This window comes from Odocoileus virginianus, chromosome 8 (genome assembly GCF_023699985.2).
Source record: "Odocoileus virginianus isolate 20LAN1187 ecotype Illinois chromosome 8, Ovbor_1.2, whole genome shotgun sequence".
NCBI classification, from domain to species: domain Eukaryota; kingdom Metazoa; phylum Chordata; class Mammalia; order Artiodactyla; family Cervidae; genus Odocoileus; species Odocoileus virginianus.
In genome coordinates this window covers 73,176,222-73,195,972 of record NC_069681.1, presented here as the reverse complement: position 1 = coordinate 73,195,972, position 19,751 = coordinate 73,176,222, and the positions used below count along the sequence as shown (strand labels likewise).

The 19,751-nt window shown below is 38.5% G+C and overlaps 1 protein-coding gene and 1 long non-coding RNA gene across 7 annotated transcripts in view; one reads left to right on the top strand and one right to left on the bottom strand.

Annotated features, from left to right (window-relative positions):
• The window catches only part of CDK8 (cyclin dependent kinase 8), a 71,956-nt gene that overhangs the window by 3,710 nt on the left and 48,495 nt on the right, over positions 1 to 19,751 (bottom strand). For 4 of the 6 annotated variants that reach the window (XM_020903005.2, XM_020903006.2, XM_020903009.2 and 1 more), the window contains 7 exons: positions 16,147 to 16,204; positions 13,736 to 13,867; positions 6,848 to 6,991; positions 4,313 to 4,382; positions 3,438 to 3,510; positions 793 to 890; positions 49 to 127 (listed from right to left, as the gene is read on the bottom strand). In XM_020903005.2, coding sequence (XP_020758664.1) covers positions 49 to 127; positions 793 to 890; positions 3,438 to 3,510; positions 4,313 to 4,382; positions 6,848 to 6,991; positions 13,736 to 13,867; positions 16,147 to 16,204 — 654 coding nt within the window. The remainder of the gene's footprint in view (positions 1 to 48; positions 128 to 792; positions 891 to 3,437; positions 3,511 to 4,312; positions 4,383 to 6,847; positions 6,992 to 13,735; positions 13,868 to 16,146; positions 16,205 to 19,751) is intronic. The other 2 variants (XM_070471702.1, XM_070471703.1) reach the window with 2 other exon arrangements.
• LOC110143401 (uncharacterized) lies at positions 121 to 13,310 on the top strand. Its single transcript, XR_002315572.2, has 5 exons — positions 121 to 767; positions 1,896 to 2,073; positions 5,335 to 5,408; positions 8,675 to 8,868; positions 11,365 to 13,310. It is a non-coding gene; the product is annotated as an uncharacterized lncRNA (long non-coding RNA).

Here is a 19,751-nt window from a genome sequence, read left to right as displayed (position 1 = left end):
ATGGGGGCACTGAACAAAGCCAGATGCCAACTATACTTTAATACTTACTTTGTCTCCTTTGTCATCAGGTTCTTCTTCTGTTAAAAATTCTCGTTTTGGGTAAGGGATCTGACAACCGGCAAAAACACTGATCATAAGAAAAAAGAAAAAGAAAAAGGATTTCCGGTATACTAACCAGTATTTCAAATGCTGTATGTAAGTGGCTTCTTGCTTTCATCTTTTAGTCTGGACTCTACCCCTCTATCTGTGATGTAATAAGCATCTTTCATGCAACTGTGACACAGCAAGTCCCTTCTTCTAACCACTGCCATGACAGCAGGCCACTGGAGAGCTGCTCACTGTATAAATAATCAACACTACTCCGATAGGACTCTGCTTTCTTCTTTGATCCCAGTGGTCCTTTTTTATCATCACAAACAAGAGACAGATTCTGGCAGGAATGTGATTAGTCAAACAAAACTTTCTTACTCTCCATGCTACATTTAAAAGGAAAGAAAGAATGGAAACACAAATGTCCTTGGGGATGGAGTTTGCAACTGTAACTGCAAGCAGTGAGGCAGACAGTGTGTGGAACCAACCTGTCACTAACCAAATGACAGAGGCAAATGATGCCAGCACTGTGCCAGCTGTAAAACCCGAGGACACTTCAGTCATCAGAGCTCACTTTCTGCCTCTCATAAGGATTCCCCTGGGTCCCCATATAAGAGCGATGGTGACTTGAGCTGACAACTAGAGGAAAGCAGGCACCAAAACCATCTATGGAGCTGGTGAGTGAACAAACTGATCACTTACTCTGATGTAGGAAGCGGGTCTTCTAGGAAATAGGGGTCCTGCATAGCCTGCTCTGAGGTAATTCGCTTTATTGGGTCCATGGTAAGCAACTTCTGAAGCTGAAACCACAAGTCATAAACACATCACTGTTTTACTTCTCATAGTCACACCTGTGGCACATTTGTGGGAGGCATTTTTTTATATTAATAATACCTCGAGGGAGAGCATTTATTGCCCCAAATTAACTCCCCCCTCCATGTTCCCCAATTATTCCATGTAATGTAATAATTCCCATTTTAGTCATTCTAATATTCATTATCTCAGTTGGTTCTCCTATAGGAAGTAAACTCATGTCTTCTTACTCTAAACCAACGATCTTTTCCCTACATTATCTAAATTGCTATATCCAATTTAGAACAGGACTAAAATTCTTCAAGTTATTATTTTTCTATTAAAGGGAAAACTTATAATAAAATACACTAGCCACATGTGGCTATTTAGATTTAAATCCAAATGAATCGAAACTAAAGTAAACTTTAAAAGTCAATTGCTCAGTCATATCAGGTCCATTTCTAGAGCGTGGCAGCCGCACATGGCTCAGGCCTGCCCTGCTGGACAGCGTTCTGCTGACAGTGCGCACCAGCCTACAGACAGATGTGGGGCCTGGCACAGAACCAGAGTACACGGGCGTGCTGGTGAGTGGAGACGCCAAGGAGGCTGCATGGCTTCAAATCCTGACCTTACATTTATTAGCTGAGTGACTTTGAAACAAGTTACTTAACCACTTTGTAACCCTGTTTGTCAAAGGGGGGTTAAAAACAGTACCTTTTATCGTTAAGTTTATTTTCAGAATTAAATGAGTTAATATGTAGAAAGCAATTATAATGGTGTTGGGCACAAAGAAAGCACTATATAAGTCTTAGCCATTACTATCATCATCATCATAACTAATATTACTTACAGAAATGTCACACTAATGTGTGAAAATTCAGTAGCTTCTGGTTGAAATATAATTTACTGAAGGCTCTATGAAGTAGAACATTTGAGGTAACATGTTATTTAAGATAGTATCTAAACGGTGGTCTCTTGGCTTATAATCTCTGACCTAACCCCATGATTTCCAGGCTTCAGAGCACTCCTGAATCAGCCCGGGAGCACTTCCTAACAGCCCCAGATGACTCTGGTTCTGCTGGACTAGGACATGTTCTGAAAACCATGGAACATGTGGAGATGGTGGGAGATGATACAATCAAGAACAAAAGGACAGAAGATATGTTTAAATGCAGATGAAATGCTGAGATGGTGAGAGTTTAATTTCAATGAGCTGATATTTCAGTGAAGCACAATTTTATTTTGAAACTGAAAGGAAAAGCATGGGTTTGCCACTTAAAACACTCATCAACAGGTTTAATGAAATTACATTAGAGCTTTCGGATGGGACTATGCAAGACAGTTACTCTAGTAAAAACAAGCAGGTGAGTGGAAAAGAAAGTTGGTCTCTGGAGTGTCAGTGGTGGGGGTGGTGAGAGACCTCAGACTAGCCTGAATAGCAGTGAGCAGGGCGGGTGGTAAGGCAATCCCCCTACAGCGGGACTCTTGCTCTACCACTGTCACCAGCATTTTGTTAGAATAAATAAGGCCGTAACTTTGAAGGATCTAACTTACCTTCCAATTTGGGTACTATCTTAAGTATATTATAGGAAGCCATGATTTGGATAATAATACAAATGTGTGGTAATATGGTCAGTTGAGCACAGTCTTTTAAGTTGCTGATTAGATATGAAATGTATGATACAGGACATGATAAAACATTACTGCAGAAGCAGAAGAGTAGAAGAATAAAGAGCAGAAATGGAAAAAATATTTGCCAAGTGGCCTGGTACTAAAGGAAATTTTAATCCTTTCAAAGTAGAAAACTTCCCGTTTAATGAACTTACTTAAAAAATACTGGGAAAAAAGGATTAAAAGAATTTTAAGCCAAGCAAAATACAACATGCTTCCCCCAATCCTCCTTTATATTACTTTCTTTTGAAAAACATAAAACTGAAAAACATTTTTAATTGCTATAATATAAAAATGGAGATTTCATTGTAAACAAATTTGACAACAGTTGACTATAAAGTCACAAGTCACCTTGATAGTGCACAGTTAGATCCTAGGTCAAATCATTTTTCCACTATGCACTATCTACATACTGCATCTCTCATACTCTTCCAGAAAAAGCACACTTTGCACAGCATCCCTGATGGACCTTTAATAGCTAAGTTTATAAGCGGCACCTTGGGAATTAAAATTCTGTAAACAACCTTTCAAAGGACTGAAATAAAAAATAATCTCTAAACCTTATTTCTGAACAGTAAGACTGTTTCATTTTGATTCTTTGAAATTTTAAAATAACTGGTGAAAACCAATAAACAGAATTAAAAAAAAGTGACAAACTTGGTTCAATGACTGTCTTTAGAAAATTAAGTGTAATCAAACATTAAGGCTGTCAAACCTGGGTTTTGATATCATTACTAGTACACACCAACAAGAACTCTCCATTAGTATTACTATTAAAGAACTCTAAGAATACTGAGTAACCAGAGAAATTGAGTCAAAAAAGTCAGGTTGGGTTAAACAGGTGGGAAAAATACAGTTCATTAGTACTGTTCTCTAAAACTTACCAAGTGGAATGCTTTACTATCTGGTTTAACTTTATGTTTTTCCATATACTTGATAAGGCTGCAGTTGGTATACCTGAAAGAGAAACACTATGAAATATCTATATTAGATTTGAGATTAATTTTACATTGGGTAAAATTTTCTGAACAGAATTATTTTAATCATAACCAACACAGAACATACACTGAAAATGGTATTAAATCAATTTCACACTTCATTCAGGACTCCCAGGAGTCACTTTTAAGTGGATACCACTGATTAAATGCAAGAAAATTTCATGAATAACATTCAGACTGCTTAGCTTTTGTTCACATGAATGCTATCTCAACAATGATCTTAAATAACATACGGGTCAAGAGCTGAACTCAGCCTTACTAGTAAGCTTAATACAAATTTTTAAAACACTGTCATATGTCATATAGGTCTATAAACTGCATGTCCCAATCCCCTGTTCCTGCTGTGAAAACAGATGAGCCATTCCTTCTTCTCTATTAAAAAAATTGCTTAAACTTACAACCCAACCCAGGAGGAGCAGGCAGGTGGCTACCAGCAAAGGTTGGTTTGTTTGAGTCTCTTACTGCTTCAGTTGTGATACCTTTCACAGATGCAGAGCTTCCCGAAAGTAATAAATATGGAAAGAAAAGAACTGACTTCTTTCTTCATATCCAAATCAGTTGCTGCTATTAGATATTTACCTTCTTGTATCACCATTCAAACATCTTAAGAAATGAAGACTACCGCAATGCAAAACATTTATTACAGTAAATAAGTAAAATTTAACAGACTAGTCTGTCAAGTCTATCATGCTGAGTATTCAATCTTATCCTGAGTATTCTAGAAAAGCAAAAATCAACAGTCTATTTTCTTGCCAACTTACGTATTTCTTCTGAAATCTTTCATTAATGTTGAATGTTCAGGCATCTTTTTTATGTCTTCCCAATCTTTATCTGTGAAACACATTGATACAATTTTATATTGTCTATGTTCCTATTATCAAGAACTTTAATAAAGGTGACTTCACTTCTCATTACATGTCCTACATTTTAACCTCCCTGAAAGCACAGACTTTGAATGAATGGTGAGCTGCAGTAAACATCTTTAACTGTAAATGCATTCTCCATACTTTGTGTTCTCTCATTTTTTTAAACTTTTAAAATGTCTATTTTCTCTATGTTTTACTATGTTATCTCAGTTTCTATACTAAGATACCAACAAGTTATAAACAAATATTTCCATTATTAATTAGTTCTATTTTTATCTGTAAAACCACTTTCGTCCCACCTTGTCTTGGTTAATCCAGCAACCAATCTTTTCAACAATAAATGCACTATCTTCCCCCTCAGCAGCTGTAAGCTGTCCTTTTTATACGGCCCTCCTTATACTCCCCTTATTAAATACGCTGCCTTATGTGGTAATCAAGGTAAGCAGTTACAGCTGTCTGAAACACAGAGTAGGATGTACGAGCATATGAACAAGTCAGCTAGTACCTGGGCTAGTTTCAATAATAGTAACAAAAGCAACCTCAGCTACCAGACCCATCAGGTGGAAACGTCTTGGTCACTTTTGCTGGCATTAGAATTATTCAAACACCACACACGGTTTGAGAAGCCTGCTGTCCCCATTAGGGGGCGTCACTGAGAGTCCACAGGTGCCCACATTCTACCAGGTAGCTTCATGGCACCTCATCTTTTAAATGACCTCCAGAGGTTAGCTTCTCTCTCAAGTGGCTTATAAAAATATCTGCTATCTAGCCTCCAGATACCACATATTGTAAACGAAATATATACTTCTAAATGGAATTTTCTCCTTGACTACTTTCTTGTTCCAATTTCTTTATTCCTGTCAATTTCTCAAGTAGAAATCCTGAGATAATCTTTTATTTTTTTCTTCCAATTACAGGCTTACTCTAAAAAATTATACCATTATCCTTTCTTCTCCATCCAAAACACTTTACACGTGGAGTACTGCTGCAGGTAAGAGCTGGTTTCCTGACTTCAGTTACCCCTCTTAAATTTTTACATACCCCTGCCATAAAAACCTTTCTAAAGTAGAACACAAACCACAGCACTAGTTCTCAAGAACTTATCATAGATTTTCCTTCTTTAGCACATCAAATCTAAATTTTATTGCCTGGTTCTCAGATCCCCTATAAGTGGATCCCAACTGTGGAACCACACCCTAAGAACCATTTCAGAACCATCTCCTGTGGAGGCCACCCCTCCTCCAAGCCCCTGTAAGTCAGGCTCCTTCCCCGGGGGACCCCTGAAATGATGAGTGCATTCAGAAGTGGGAAGAAAAGGCCATTCTTCTCCATCTACTCAAACCACTCCTATTCTTTCAACATTCTGCTTAGAGCAGCTCAGTGTCAACTCCGAGAGGGCAAGAATCATGTCTGTTATATCAACAATATTTTACACTTAACACAGTGCCTGAAACATGGCAGGTGCTCAATAAATATTTAGTGGATAAATGAAACTCCCAACTCAACAAAGCAATCTTTGTAGAAATGTTGATCAATTTTGGACAAAGGTAGGTACTTTGCACTTACTGATAATTAAAGGGAATGTGGAATTATAACTCCCAGATATTTCTGTATTAGTTTTGAGCCACTGACCTGAGAAAAATTCCTAATAAGAAACAGCTTATTGTTTCTTACTGTTATTTCAATAAGTTAGATATTTAAATTAATATATTTATTAATAATAAACTTATTATTATTGCAATAAGTACTTGACTAGCCAAAACTATGCAGGCATTTCAAAAGGAGAGCGATGGACTTCTGTTCTGTGGCACAAGGACTGGGCTGGGGCTGGAGCTCTAAAGCACGTGACGAGACGCCCCAACAACCGCCTCTCAGTGGCAGTCAGAGCAGGCCTGCTCGCTGTGCAGGGCTGGGCCTTCACTCACATCCTGCCTGTTCTAACTGGAAAGAATGTTCTTACTGACAAGGGTTATAAAGCAAAAAATGCTATGATTCAATACGAGTTTCAAGTAGAAAGTCTTCAAAATCTGCATTCAAATACCAAACAATGACACTGTTATTAAGTGCTGTCAGACAAAAAGACATGCTCCTGAATTCTATTCAGTTGCCAATGGTGAGAACTAAAGGCACTTTTTAAACGCAGATATTGCAAATATTTTATCATTTTAAATATTAAACAAAACAAAACCAAAAACTGAAATGAAACAAAAATACACTCCTCAAATTCAAGAAACCCATAAATATTTTTATGCTAATATGTGAACTCTACATATTTTGCTATTTCTATGGGTCTTTGATTGATGCAAGTCATAAATATAGAGAATTGAGTAAGAGTAGCTTTCATCAGCTAAAAATACACATCCTTTCAATGTAGACATCTAAGTTCAAACAACAGTGGTTTAAAAATAAAAACAAAAATATAATGTGTACCTGCAGGAAATCCCATTACATTGAATATTCTGTCCAGCTGGTCATGGTGATAAGGATTACTAGTTTTGATGTCCTCTTGTCGACAGTGAAATATTGGTTCTGACGTTAGTAGTTCTGCAAATATACACCCTATAGCCCAAATATCTTTAAAAAAAAAAAAAAGAAAGAAAAAGAAAAGAAAAAAAAAGAAAGGAAAAAAGAAAAAGAAAGGAGGAAAATAAAGTGGTTCTTTCCAAAAGAAAATGCATGTTTATCTTGGCAGGGAGTGTTTTTTCATTCTTTTTCTCCCCTAATAAGTCATATTAAATCCTAAGCAATTATAAATATAAAAAATATTGTTTGTAAGTATATATTCCCACCCCATCCACCCGTTTTTCATTCCTTGTTATACCTCCATCCCACCCAGTGGTTTCAGTCCAAGTTCAATCAAACTTATATTACCTAAAATTTTTGGTGAGTTTAAGTGCTTCAAACGTTACCTTATCTGTGAAATACATACAAAGCTGCACACGGAGCATAGGAACCATAAATAAATAAAACTAAACAAACAAACAAAAAAACAAACAGAAAACTCAAACAGCCTTGGAAACTGGGCATACTTGCTGAATACAATCAGCACCATTTTTTGAGGTAAAAAATATTATTTTTTATCTAGTTTATGGACTGATTAGCTTGTAAAGTTAAATAATTATCCTCCTGTGTTAGAACTAGTTAGCAAGGTGCTGTTCCAACAGGAAAAAGACAACGCCTGGCCTCAAATATTCTAACAAAATAGCATTTCTCCTGGAAGGACTTTTCGTTCAAAGGGTTTCTTCATGCTATAGCAGTGTCAGACTTTGCAAGTTTAAGTGTTTAAAAGATAAGAAAATATGGGGCAAAATACTACCTTTCAATAGGCAGAGGCTATAACTTCATAAGAATTATTTAAAAGCCAGGCAAAGGGATTCGTCTGTATACAACAAATTTCCTTCACTTACTTTAAGATACAGGCTAACTTTCATTCATATTAAATTCCTACTAATAGAACTATTAGTAGAGGAAAGATAAATGTGCCAATTTATAATCTGAAGTTGCAGATACTCCATTTCTACCCTTAACAAATCCCTAAACCAGCAATGGCAACTTCCTTACACTCAGGACAGTGCTGTGCACACAGCAGACAGTAAACAGTGTCTCACTGATCTAACTAATACCTGTGGCAAACATAAAAACTATGTGAAGTGAAAGTCACTCAGCTGTGTCCGACTCTTCGTGACTCCATGGACTTTACAGTCCTTGGACTTCTCCAGGCCAGAATCCTGGAGTGGGTAGCCTTTCCCTTCTCCAGGGGATGGTCCCAACCCAGGGATCAAATCCAGGTCTCCCACATTGCAGGCGGATTCTTTACCAGCTGAAGCACAAAGGAAGCCCTAAATAACTATAGGAGGACAGTTAAAACCACTATTAAAGCTGATTATTCAGACCTATTAATAATGGTCACTTAAATAGAAAGTGAGGGAAAAAAATGTTAATAAATAAATAACTGGAAATTTCTAAAATCTAAAACTGGAATATACATATTTCATCTAAAATTACCACACTTGTATTTCAAAATAATTAGTTAAACCTCTATTTACTTTAAGATTACAAGCAAGACTATAAGCAAGTGATTTCAAAAATGACAGTCTGCTCATCAGTTTTCTCCCCCATCAGAGAACCAAATCAGGCCAACACCACTTCATGAAAAAGTCTCCTCAAGAAATATAAGCCAGGATATCTTCTTTGTCAGAAAGTAAACGGGAAAGTTAATTATTTTGTGATTATTCTTTTTATGTGGGAACCCCACAGAAAGGTGACCTTTGATCGTCTCGATCCAAAGGAAGAAAGTAGGCAAGCTACTAAGTGGGGTCACCAAGATGGCCTGTGGGGCAGTGTGCATCTTTAAAACCCTACTCATGGCATCCAAGAGACACTGTTACCAACTCAGCCTGGTAATGAAAAACTCCAACAAAGAAAATAAAACACGCAAAGGAAGATGAATAGTAAGTAAATAGTTTAACTACCCTCACTCGACATTGCTTTAAAAGAAAAGTCAAGAAAGTAGAAAAAATACTGAAACTTGTTTAACTTTACCCTATATAACTTCTCTCTTCATGTCTTTTCTATTATCTTTCACCTGTTATCAATTTCACCATTGTTCCCTCCTTCAAATCCTGACCCAGACAATAATTATGAATTTGAGTTCGCTGATCAGGCTGTTACTTCAGATAAATTTCTGAATCTTTGTCAACAAGTCTCTCCTACCTTGCCTATTTTTTTCAGATTTTGCTGAATTCATAAGAAAGTCCCTTCCTGCTCACCTGTCAAATTTCTTCTAGAAAAACTTTTCAAATTAAAAACACACAAACCCCATCTACTTCTCAAACTCTGTAATGCTCGTGTGTAGCTACGGAGCTAACCGGGCAAAGTAGACACCAACTGGCAGGCTATGCAGACCCAAATGGGGGGAGGGGGGATATATTAAATTTGTTTTAATCAGTAATTATAAGCCTCTACCTTAATGCAAGAGTAAATTCTCATTCTCCTCGTTTCACTCAAGTTTATACTTTAGAAAAACTTTTAAGACTGCCCTAGTAACAGTTAATTAAAGAGCTGATTCCCTTTCTGCACCCTTCTCCACAAAGTCAATCAAAAAACCCTCAACACTCAAAACTGAGTTAAACTTTGTCCCCATGAGTAACGAGCCTATCTCCGTTGACTAATCTATCATCTTCTCTCGGGCTGAATGACTCGGCTTGCAGACTCCTAGAGGGGAGTGAGTGACCACAGCACTAAGACCGATGGGCAGCAAGGCTGGGAACAGGGGGGCTCATGTGCTCAGATTTCCCCCACGCTCTCCTGATGCCTGTCAGTACCTTAGTCTTAACACGACCCACCCAACTCCACTGGCAGGTTTAAGCCTTCTCAGTGATGTCACTAAAATGAACATATTCAGCTAATAATATGTAAGTTCAACCACAAAGGTTCCTCTATCTGCTTCAGGAAGTCCAAGTGCTAGGAAAGTGCATTGACAGTGGTCTGGAGGCCTAGCTGAGAACCTCACTGCACCCTTAGCCTACCCACCTGGGGAGCAGGAGGAACGTAATGGTGCAGGAGAGACTAGAAGCAAGGTAGAAGCTTCATTTTTCACTTGTAGATTCTAGTGGATTACTAGATTCACAGTGGATTCACTGTGGATTTTATTCTTAAAAATGTATATAAAAGTGTATGATTTCTGTCTCTCAAATGAAAAAGCAATCTGTAAGATCCTATATCATTACTTTTTTGATCCAATTTTTTTTTAATGTAGTTGTTATCACTTTAGGTTTTTTTTATTATTACTAAAATTTATTTATTTTTTTTATTAAAGGATAATTGCTTTACAGAATTTTGTTGTTTTCTGTCAAACCTCACTGGAAGAAAGCATTCTCCATAACTCCTCTGGGCCAGGCCAGGCATGCTCATGGGGACTGGCACAGACCTTGGTATCAGTTACCTGCCCCCACGTTAGTCTGCTGTGCTCTTTCTACCCCAGAAGGCAGTGGAGTCTATCCAAGGGCACAGAACGTTTAGAGTTAAAGGAACCTAAGAGGTGATTTAGGCTAAATCCTTGTCTTCAGAAAACGAGGCTGTGAAGGACACATCATCCCCAGAGTGGCAGAGCTAAGGCAACAAGTCAGAGGGCTAAGCTTCTGCTGTTCAAAGATGGCAACATATTTTCCACACATATTCATTCTGTTTCTCAAATGGATGGAGATCCCTTAAGAGTAAATGACATAATTTACATTCATTTTGGTTTCTCTTAAGTTTTAAAAAGCCTAATAGTTATCCAATAACTTTTGATGTTAATGAGGAGGAAAGCCTTTTACTACCCAAATTATGCACCCATCTGAACAAGGGAATCTAATAGCTGGTGAGCCCAGCTTTGTAATGAACAGCCCTGACCTAGAACTGCTAAACTGCTCTGGAGGGTAACAGCTTGTTCAGATCTCAATGCTTACACTGAAAAATGGGTTTCTTAAGAATATAGATAAAGATAAATGATGAGCCAGAGTCACAAACCTATGTGACAGTTTATTTTTTCCTCAATTTATATCAATTCAGTCTCAAAAAAAAAAAATTCAGCCTCAAGTTTTCCATTAATAGCAGCTACAAGTTGATAATTACTTTCTTATTTGTCTAGTCTTTAAATATGTCTTACCAAAAGTAGCACTGTTTTTAAATATTCATTTTCTAGGTGGAAAAAAAAGCTACGTATATTAGTTTACATGCTTAAGCATTTAGAATACACTTGTAAAAAAGATAGCCAAATGTATGCTTAGGTAGTAATACATATTGAAAAACAGGACTAGCTTCAGTAATCTTTCCTTTTCCTTCTAATTGACTTTTCAAAAAAATAAAATATTTTATTTTGGAATAATTTTAGATTTGCAGAAAGACTGCAATAATAGCACAGAAAAGTCCCATATCTAATCATCTACCTTTATTTTTCTATATAGTAAAATGTGATCTCAAGGCAGATATAAGGATTAGTGAACATAAAAGGTTTTAAGAAAAAAGACACATTGACTTCAAGATTGCTTTGAGGGAAAGAGCACAACCACCGCTCCTTTCCCCTCTGAATACACGCTGAAGTGACAGCAAAGCCCAGGAACACAGAGCATGCAGAGAGACCATCAGGGATCCCTTGGCAAGGAACCGCTGCTCACCCGGGGCCATGCAGGCAACGGCCTCCAGCAGTGACAGCTGGGCACAGCCCACCCAGTTAGGGGTTTTCAGACACTGCATACAACTACCAGGATGGGGAAGGCAGATGGTGTGACCAAGGAAGTTCTCCCTCAAGAGGGAGAATTGTGACTAAGACCTGGATGAAGACACATGTGCAGACCTGACTGAGCAGACATACAAATAAAAACATTTCTGGAAACAGTTCAGACAAGGCCCCAGTCCACAGTATTATTGTTGGATGGGAAGCAGATGTGTCCTGCACAACTCAGGGAAGATTCTGTACTTGGAAATGTCAAATACAAAGACTATATTTTGAACTGTGGACCACCACCCACCCCGCTTCCCAATGCAGTGAGACTACCAGGCTAGACTGGGCTGAAGGTTGGAGGATTTTTCCCTTATAAAGAAGCTGAAAGTCCTCAGAGCAAAGACTCCCACGTGCTGGCATTCAGGGTTCCCCACCAATGGCCGCTCTCGGCTGGATCACTCTAAGTAAAGCCACCAGCCTCGGCGCTCTCTGATCCACGCACACTAGGGCCCCAAGTGGCGCTCTGCAACCTGAGCCTCAAATGCAAGAGATATCAAGGGTCAACTAACCGTTGAGGAATATTAACCACATGAAAGGAAGACTAAGACAAATCAATGAAGAGAGTGACTACAAAGAAAACACAGAGAAGAAGAAAGGTAGAAAAACACGAGCAGAAAAGCGGTATAAAGGATACCAGTTCAAGAAATCCGACATCTGCCTACACTCAGCTTTGGAAAGAGAGAAGTAAAACACAGAAGAGAAAATCAAGTCTACTTCAAGAGAATTTTCCACCGACACGGGATATAAACTTTGAACTGAATGGCCTGTAGGTGGTCAGCAAATCAGTGTGAAACACAAGGATGAGAAACCCTCCATTTTTCAGGAAACACAAAACCCCACAGAATCCACCATCACATGAGACCTTCCATTAGCAAGACTGATGCCAGAGCACAGTTGAGCAGCCTCACCAAACTCTGAGAGAAAATCACTTTGAACCTGTAACTTTAGTCCCTGCCAAACTGTAAAGTATGACAAACGCTTTATTTTCAGAAATACAGAACTAGAAAATTTACCTCTAAGACAGGTTACTTGAGAATATTCCGCAGCAAAGTAAGGGATGAAATAATGGAACCCAGAAAGAAACAGATCCAACCCAGATGAACAAAAAAAGGAAAATGCAAGATGAAAATCAATCCAAAATAGAGCAAAGTATACAAGAGTTGGGGATGAGTTATTCAATAAAATAAAAATGGGTTTAATACCATTCTGGAGAACACAGAACAAGCAAGCAATAAAGGCATACAAAAACAGGAAAAAAGTAAAGACAAAATATGTAAGAAAAAACTACTTGATGATAAAATTCTACCAAATAAAATGAAGCAGAATAAAGATGTCACAAAAGGATTGTGATATAGCTGTGAAAAAAGGACTGTGGTAGCTGACTATCAAGTCCATTACAATATGTAGTTAAGTATAAACAACAGTGGGCATTTTGGCTCGCAAAAAGAAAATAAATGCTGTAAACATCAACAAAGTGGTAACAATAATGATGATGATAATGACTGATATTATTAAGAGAGCTTATAAATTGAGAGGCTGGTGGGGGAACAAGTAGAAGAGCACTCATTTCCTAATTCTTCATACAGGGAGATAATCAATACTAATAAAAACTGAAAAGTGAATGACCATGTTCTCAGCCCCTACTTATTTTCATAATCTTCTTATCCCTAATTTTAAGGGAAATCTTTTAGAAGCTAGTATTTCTTTAGGAAAAAGAAATATTTGTCTGAAGTTCAATGATTCAGAAATTTCATTGTGTTTATTTTTCTTTTTCACCTAAACTTAAAATAGATAGTTTTTACTCAGAATTCATAGTATGGGCCCATATATTTAAAAATCTTTTTAGCATCTGTTTATTTATCAGAAATAGATGTCTGGAATGGTATACCCCTAATGCCAACGATGGTATTTCTAGACAGTAGAATTTTATGTTAGTTTTTGCTCTTACTTATATAATTTTCTGTATCACTTGACCTAAAAAACAGACATACGTATATTTCACAACAATAAGGCCACTTTAAAAATGTCATGGAACTTTAATTAGTTCTACTCACCAATAGCTTTGGTATAATGTCTTGCTCCAAGAAGTAATTCTGGGGCTCGGTACCAGAATGTAACTACTACTGGATCCAAATCTGCTAAAGGCTTCAAAGGTGAATTAAATAATCGGGCAAAGCCCATATCAGCTGTAAAAAAAAAAAAAATAATAGTAACAACAACAATGCTAAGTAAATTGACTTTTACAAATATAATTGATGACTCTAATTTACTATTATTATTTGGTAAGCTATGAAAAACGTGAATTCTGCGGGGAGAAAAACCAACAAAATATCTCACCCCTTTCAGAAGTCTAAATATAAGCCAAGGTTGACATCTTCATTCATTGCAAACTACTGCCACTGGGTTACAGACACACTCTGCTGCCTGAGGTCCAGGGTGACCCTACTCCTCCGGGCAGATTTATTTCCATCTGTCTTACCACCAGGGGGACAGGGCTGTGCAGCCAGCCACATGTTCATTCTTTTTACTGGTCACAAGTACCAGGGAACTAGATCAGTTAGGGTGAGGCTTCCCGTTATCTGCATCAGTAAGCATGCTCACTGGTATAAGCTGATGTACGGTATGACAATACCACTATTTCCCCCCATTTATTTGGGCTGAGTTTTTTCTTTAATTTTAAAGAATTGTGTTTGTTTTTTTTAAGTTGGAAAAGATTTTAAAGATCATATAATTCAATCACCTCCTTTTTCAAATGAGGAAACTGAGGGCAGAAGAAACTGATTTGACAAATGTCAACAACTCATATCTCAGAGCTGGAGCTGTGCTGAGATACAGTTCACAGCATTTTGCACAGTTTACTATGTAGTGCAGTTATTCAGGCAAAGCTGTTTGTCCTAACGAACCATGATCTTACAGATAAAAACATTTTTGTCTCGCTATCCCTTGGAACATCAAGTACAGTGTCATTACACAGAGCTGCCAAATACACATTGAATGAACAACCACTAGTCATACCACCTATTCAAAAATTCAAGATTCATCCACCATTTGTTTGATTTTGCTCTAATACACATTTTTAATGAAGCAGGCCTTAAGTGATCTACTTATAGAGGTTAAAAAAACCAACACAGAAATGTGGCAAAGAACTAAAACCATGAGTCGGATTACTAAACACTGATTTACAGAAGAATGTATCTTAAGTGTGACTACTTTAGGCTATTGATATCCGCCAAGCCTGTCAACATCATATATGTGACACAGAAATAATTCCAAACAAAATTATTTTTAATATATAAATTTTCCCCAAGTCTTACAGTAGCTAACACATCTGTAAATACTGTCTGGCTGGGTCTTTTAGACTGTGCATGCTTTGAACTTACATTTGAATTTGATGCCACCACGCTGGTTGGATGAAATCTGCTAAATGCACACCTAAGAACCTAACAGGTGTCTGACGCTACGTAAGGACCGACAGGGCCTGGTTCTTAAAGCAAGCCAATTGACTAGGAGCATTCTGAGATGCATCAAATGTTTGTCAAGAATTTTGCAGTTTGTATCAAGGGTATTTTCAGTCTAATTAGAAGGAGAAAATGGGACTGAAGGATTTAAAGGGGAGGGTAGAAAGAAGGGTTGGGAACACCTGGGTTTTTCTTTGCTGGTGAAATGGTACAAATCAGCTGACAATCCCAATTTATACTAAATTTGGCAATCAGAAATTCCTATTTATTTTGTTATATACTCCCATAACCCTGCTGCTTTAAAATTAAGATAATTTGGTTACTACATTTCTTCTATCCACACACAAACTAAATAAATGTCACAAACACAACTTGCAAATGACAATGAAAAAATAGTTAGGATAAATAAATCTAGCTCTATCCTTATAGGTTATCAGACCAGAAATGGGTAAAATTTTGCACTGATACATAAGAAAACAGAGCTATTAGAAAACATGCAGAGGTACAGAAAGCTCGTTAATTCTTTTCCCTTCAGGCAAAGGCTCGTTAGAACCTACCCAGCCTCAGTGGTATTCTCAGTTTGTAATCCCTGACCTAGATGAGGCTAACAGAAGGATATGTTCGGATCGACCTGGCTCAGGGAAACAGAACGGATGGTATGATTAGTAGTTTGCTGTACGCCCTTAGGACTAAAGGCGAGGTTGGCTTCTAACAGGGATAGAAGCCACTCACCTCTACAGGCTATTTTTAATGAAGGCAAAAAATTTCTAAGAAACTCACACGGCTTATTTTATAATTAGAACACTTCAGTCTCTAAAGATTGTCTGACACCTTTCGAGAGTGTGAAACATTTTTCACTTTTAATGTATACTCTTTAGAAATGGCTTCGATCACATGGAACTATATGAATAAATGCATATTATTACAGCAAAAATTAGAAGTGATAAAGCTGCCTGCAAAAGTTTTAAAAGAGTGCTACGCTGTGACTTATCAAAGATATAACATACCAATTTTTACTCTTCCTCGCTCAGGACCTTCACCCATAACTAAAATATTAGCAGGTTTCTGTGGAAACAAAATAGTGTTTTTTTTCAGTAGACAGTAGTGGTTTCTTTTAAATAGACAATATGCCAATATAACATAAATCCACCTTTAAAAAAACCACATTTACTCAAAAATTAAAATCAAACACAGGAAGTCACCAAAGAAGCTTTATGTATGTGTACGTGTATGTGTGTGTGTGTATGCCAAGTAATATGCAACTTCATGAAGGCCAAATATGGTAGTGCTTTCTCCAGGCAGAGCGAGGGCTTTTCTTGGCGCTGTTATCAGTCTGCTTTCACTACTGTGGAACATCTGGCAGAAAGTTACAATGCTCTGCTTCCTTCTAACTCTTTCAATTATATAAAACGCCCTGCAACTTTAAGGGGAAATGATCTTCAAATATAATACTGTATTATTAAAATAGCAAGTTAATTACAGGGAAGGGGCCACCTGATAGCTTTTTTTTTTTTGGAAACCATACAGTATATATCTATGTTTCAAAAAAATTATAGAGAAATCAATGTAAGAGCCTTTTCTAAATGAGTTAGCAGAGTAGTAGAAATTTTCCATGACCTGAACAGTTCTCATTTTTAAATAAAAAAGGAAACTAACATATTAAAATGAGATTTTACAAACATAATACTTCAAACAGTTTTAAAATGTCTAAAAACAGCAAGATTAACTGTCATCTAAACTCTGTTATGGTGGTATCACCACACTAACATGCAATGTAAGGGCTGCCCCTCTTGAGGAAAAAGGGAGAAGGGAAGGAAGGCAGAGGAGGAGGGAAGGCGGCAGCCACAGCCTCTCTCAGGCCGCCATCCTGCTGTCCGCCTGACCTGACTGCAGTTTTACCAGTCTGCCAAATAAGAGCGAAACCTGAGCTCAATGCCTTTCAAACGCGGATCAAAGCAATCGTGAAGATCAAATTAAAGATCTTACTGAAGGCTGTGTACAGTGGGAACCAGGTCACAGGCTCCCCTGACCATATTTAACAACAGCCTCTATGCTATTACTGACAAAATGTGACTTCCAGGATACTACTCTACCGACCACCAAAGATCAAAATTATTTCTTTATCCTCAGCGAAAAGACACTGCTAAAAAGGCAGTGTACACATTTCAAAGGTTGAAAATTCTGCAGCTTTTCAGGTGAGGAAACACGGCACCAGAGAGAGTGACTGGCCTGCCCTGAGTGCGACGGATGAGCTGGGGCGGCAGCAAGGACCCAGCCTGTCCCTGAGCAGAGCCGCCCCTTCCCAACATGCCCTGCTGAGAGTGATTTATACGGCCCGCTTAAAACGGATGTGTATCACCATAGTCATGATCATTATGTTCTGCTCAAGAAAACGTTTCCAGAACCTCTCTCATCACACCCGCTCCTGCCTCGAGACAGCAGGGCAAAGCACAAGGAAGTGCAGGGCTGATAACACTCCCCATGAGCCGCGTGGAGCTGCCAACCACAAACAGCACTGCCCATCGGTGAGACCAGATGAGGCTCTGCTCCAGGGCAAACCAGGGCTCAGGGAGCTTGTGAAATGTGACGGCAGTGGTGGGCCCTCCCAGAGGCACAGGCAGCCTGTCACCTGACCGGGGGTGGGGCTCAAGAGGGGACCTGAAGTCTGGGCTAGAACTCTCTCCTCATGGGCCACTTCGTGAACCCCATTTTGATTCTCCTCTCATCAACTCTGCCTTCTCTACCATCGCCAGGGCTCACTTCCTAAGAGACAACGCTGATCACGTCTCCCCCTTGCTTAAAATCTTCCACAGTAACAAGGGAAAGCTATTAGGAAAACAGTGGAACAGAAAATGATAGACACACTGTGATTACAACTGGGTTAAAAAAAAAAAAAGTGCCATGAGTAAGGACTAGAACAAAAAAGGTTAGTGACAGGTAGGGATGAACTTTTTCACAAGTTTCTTTGAGCCCTTTTCTTAAGGTTTAATTACTTAAATACTTCCCCTTTCACGGCTCCCCCCCAACCTGTGCTGTGAATAGGTAGAAGTCTTCATGGTGGGATGCCAGGCGCCTGGAAGCTCGGCTCCAGGACCCCTCCCCCACCCCAGGGCACGGCCCTGCCACAAGTGTGCTGCATGACAGTCCTGTTCTGTGACTAGTCAGACCTTGTTCACAACTACGTCAGTGCTGGCCCTGTATTTCTGCCACAACAACTTTCCTTTCCTCTGCGTTACTTGGCAACATCTGCTTCTCAACTCGCCTTTTAAAGATATAATATGCGAATACACCCTGATTATAAACAGGCCACATACAGTTAAAAGATTCTAAAGAGTCAGAGACTCTTGCCACCACCCATCACTCCTCCACCGCATCCCAAACACCACTCCCTCCTCCAGAGTTACCAGCTGATTATCTGGCTTGCTGTGAAGGATTCTGCTAGCACTCAAGTGCTCCTCAAAGATTACTTCCGTTTCTGACAAAAGGCACAAGCACAAAGGGGCATTTCTTTCTTCCTTCTATTCTAGATAGAGTGGAAAAACTCCCTCTTTTGATTTCTTACTCATTCAGCAGCTGGGCTCAGATCTGAGAAGCCCTGGGGTGGGTGGTACTGGTCAGCCTGCTACTAGGCAAAGGGGGGAAGAAAAACCCTCTCTTGGTCTTCATTTTATTATACACTCAATGGACTGGCCATGTCCCAAGCAGCTTGGTTCTGAGCCTTGATTGGGAACAGTTTCTCCGTCAAAGTCTTGCCTGGTATTAGGATTTGGGGCCAAAGCTCCAGCTAATAATTAAGAACTTTTTCTACGAGACAACTCATTGCCTATTGCAGGACCTGAAGTAGATCTCAGGGCTGAGGCGCTAAGCAGACTTAAATCAGTGGATTTAAGTTCAGCTGTGGCATGCTATGTAATCAGAAACAAAAGAGAACAGTGTTAAGGGCTGTTTTAATAACACTATTTATAAGCAGTGAGTCGCTCCCCATGGGATCTCCCATGCTGCCATTCCACAGGCCCCAGAGAGTGACAGTCTGATTTAGGAGACAAATTCCACACTACATTTCTTTTGAGAATGTAACCTAATGGAAAGTTCAAGAGAAAATGGCAGAAAAGCCACAGAGATATGAATACTCTTGTATTTTTGATCAGTATTAAGGAAGACTTCAAAAGACTTGATTTTTGTTTTAGTATTTAATGCCACACCGAGACAATATTATTTCCTCCAAATGCCTAATTTCTTTCATCTTTGTCTATCAGTGGGAGAATCTGGTAGCCCTAGGGCCAAACCATTCAAGTCGCTGATGATAAAACACAATAACAATCATGACTTTAGTAAATTGCAATCAAACATAATCATCTTAAAAGAATATACAGAACTTTGCTGATGACATTTTGATGAGGCACATTCCCCATTAAACTATTTGCTGCTACATACAGCAAAGGTCCAGTGTGACTTAAAAGTATTATAGTATCATGACAACATCTTCAAGAATAGTTATCTTACAGAAGTGACTACAGGATACTTGTATTGCCTGCTGAACAATGAAACAGATGGATGAAATACTTTTCGAAGTCTACTTATTTGATTATTTGAAACTATGCCTTGAAACAAG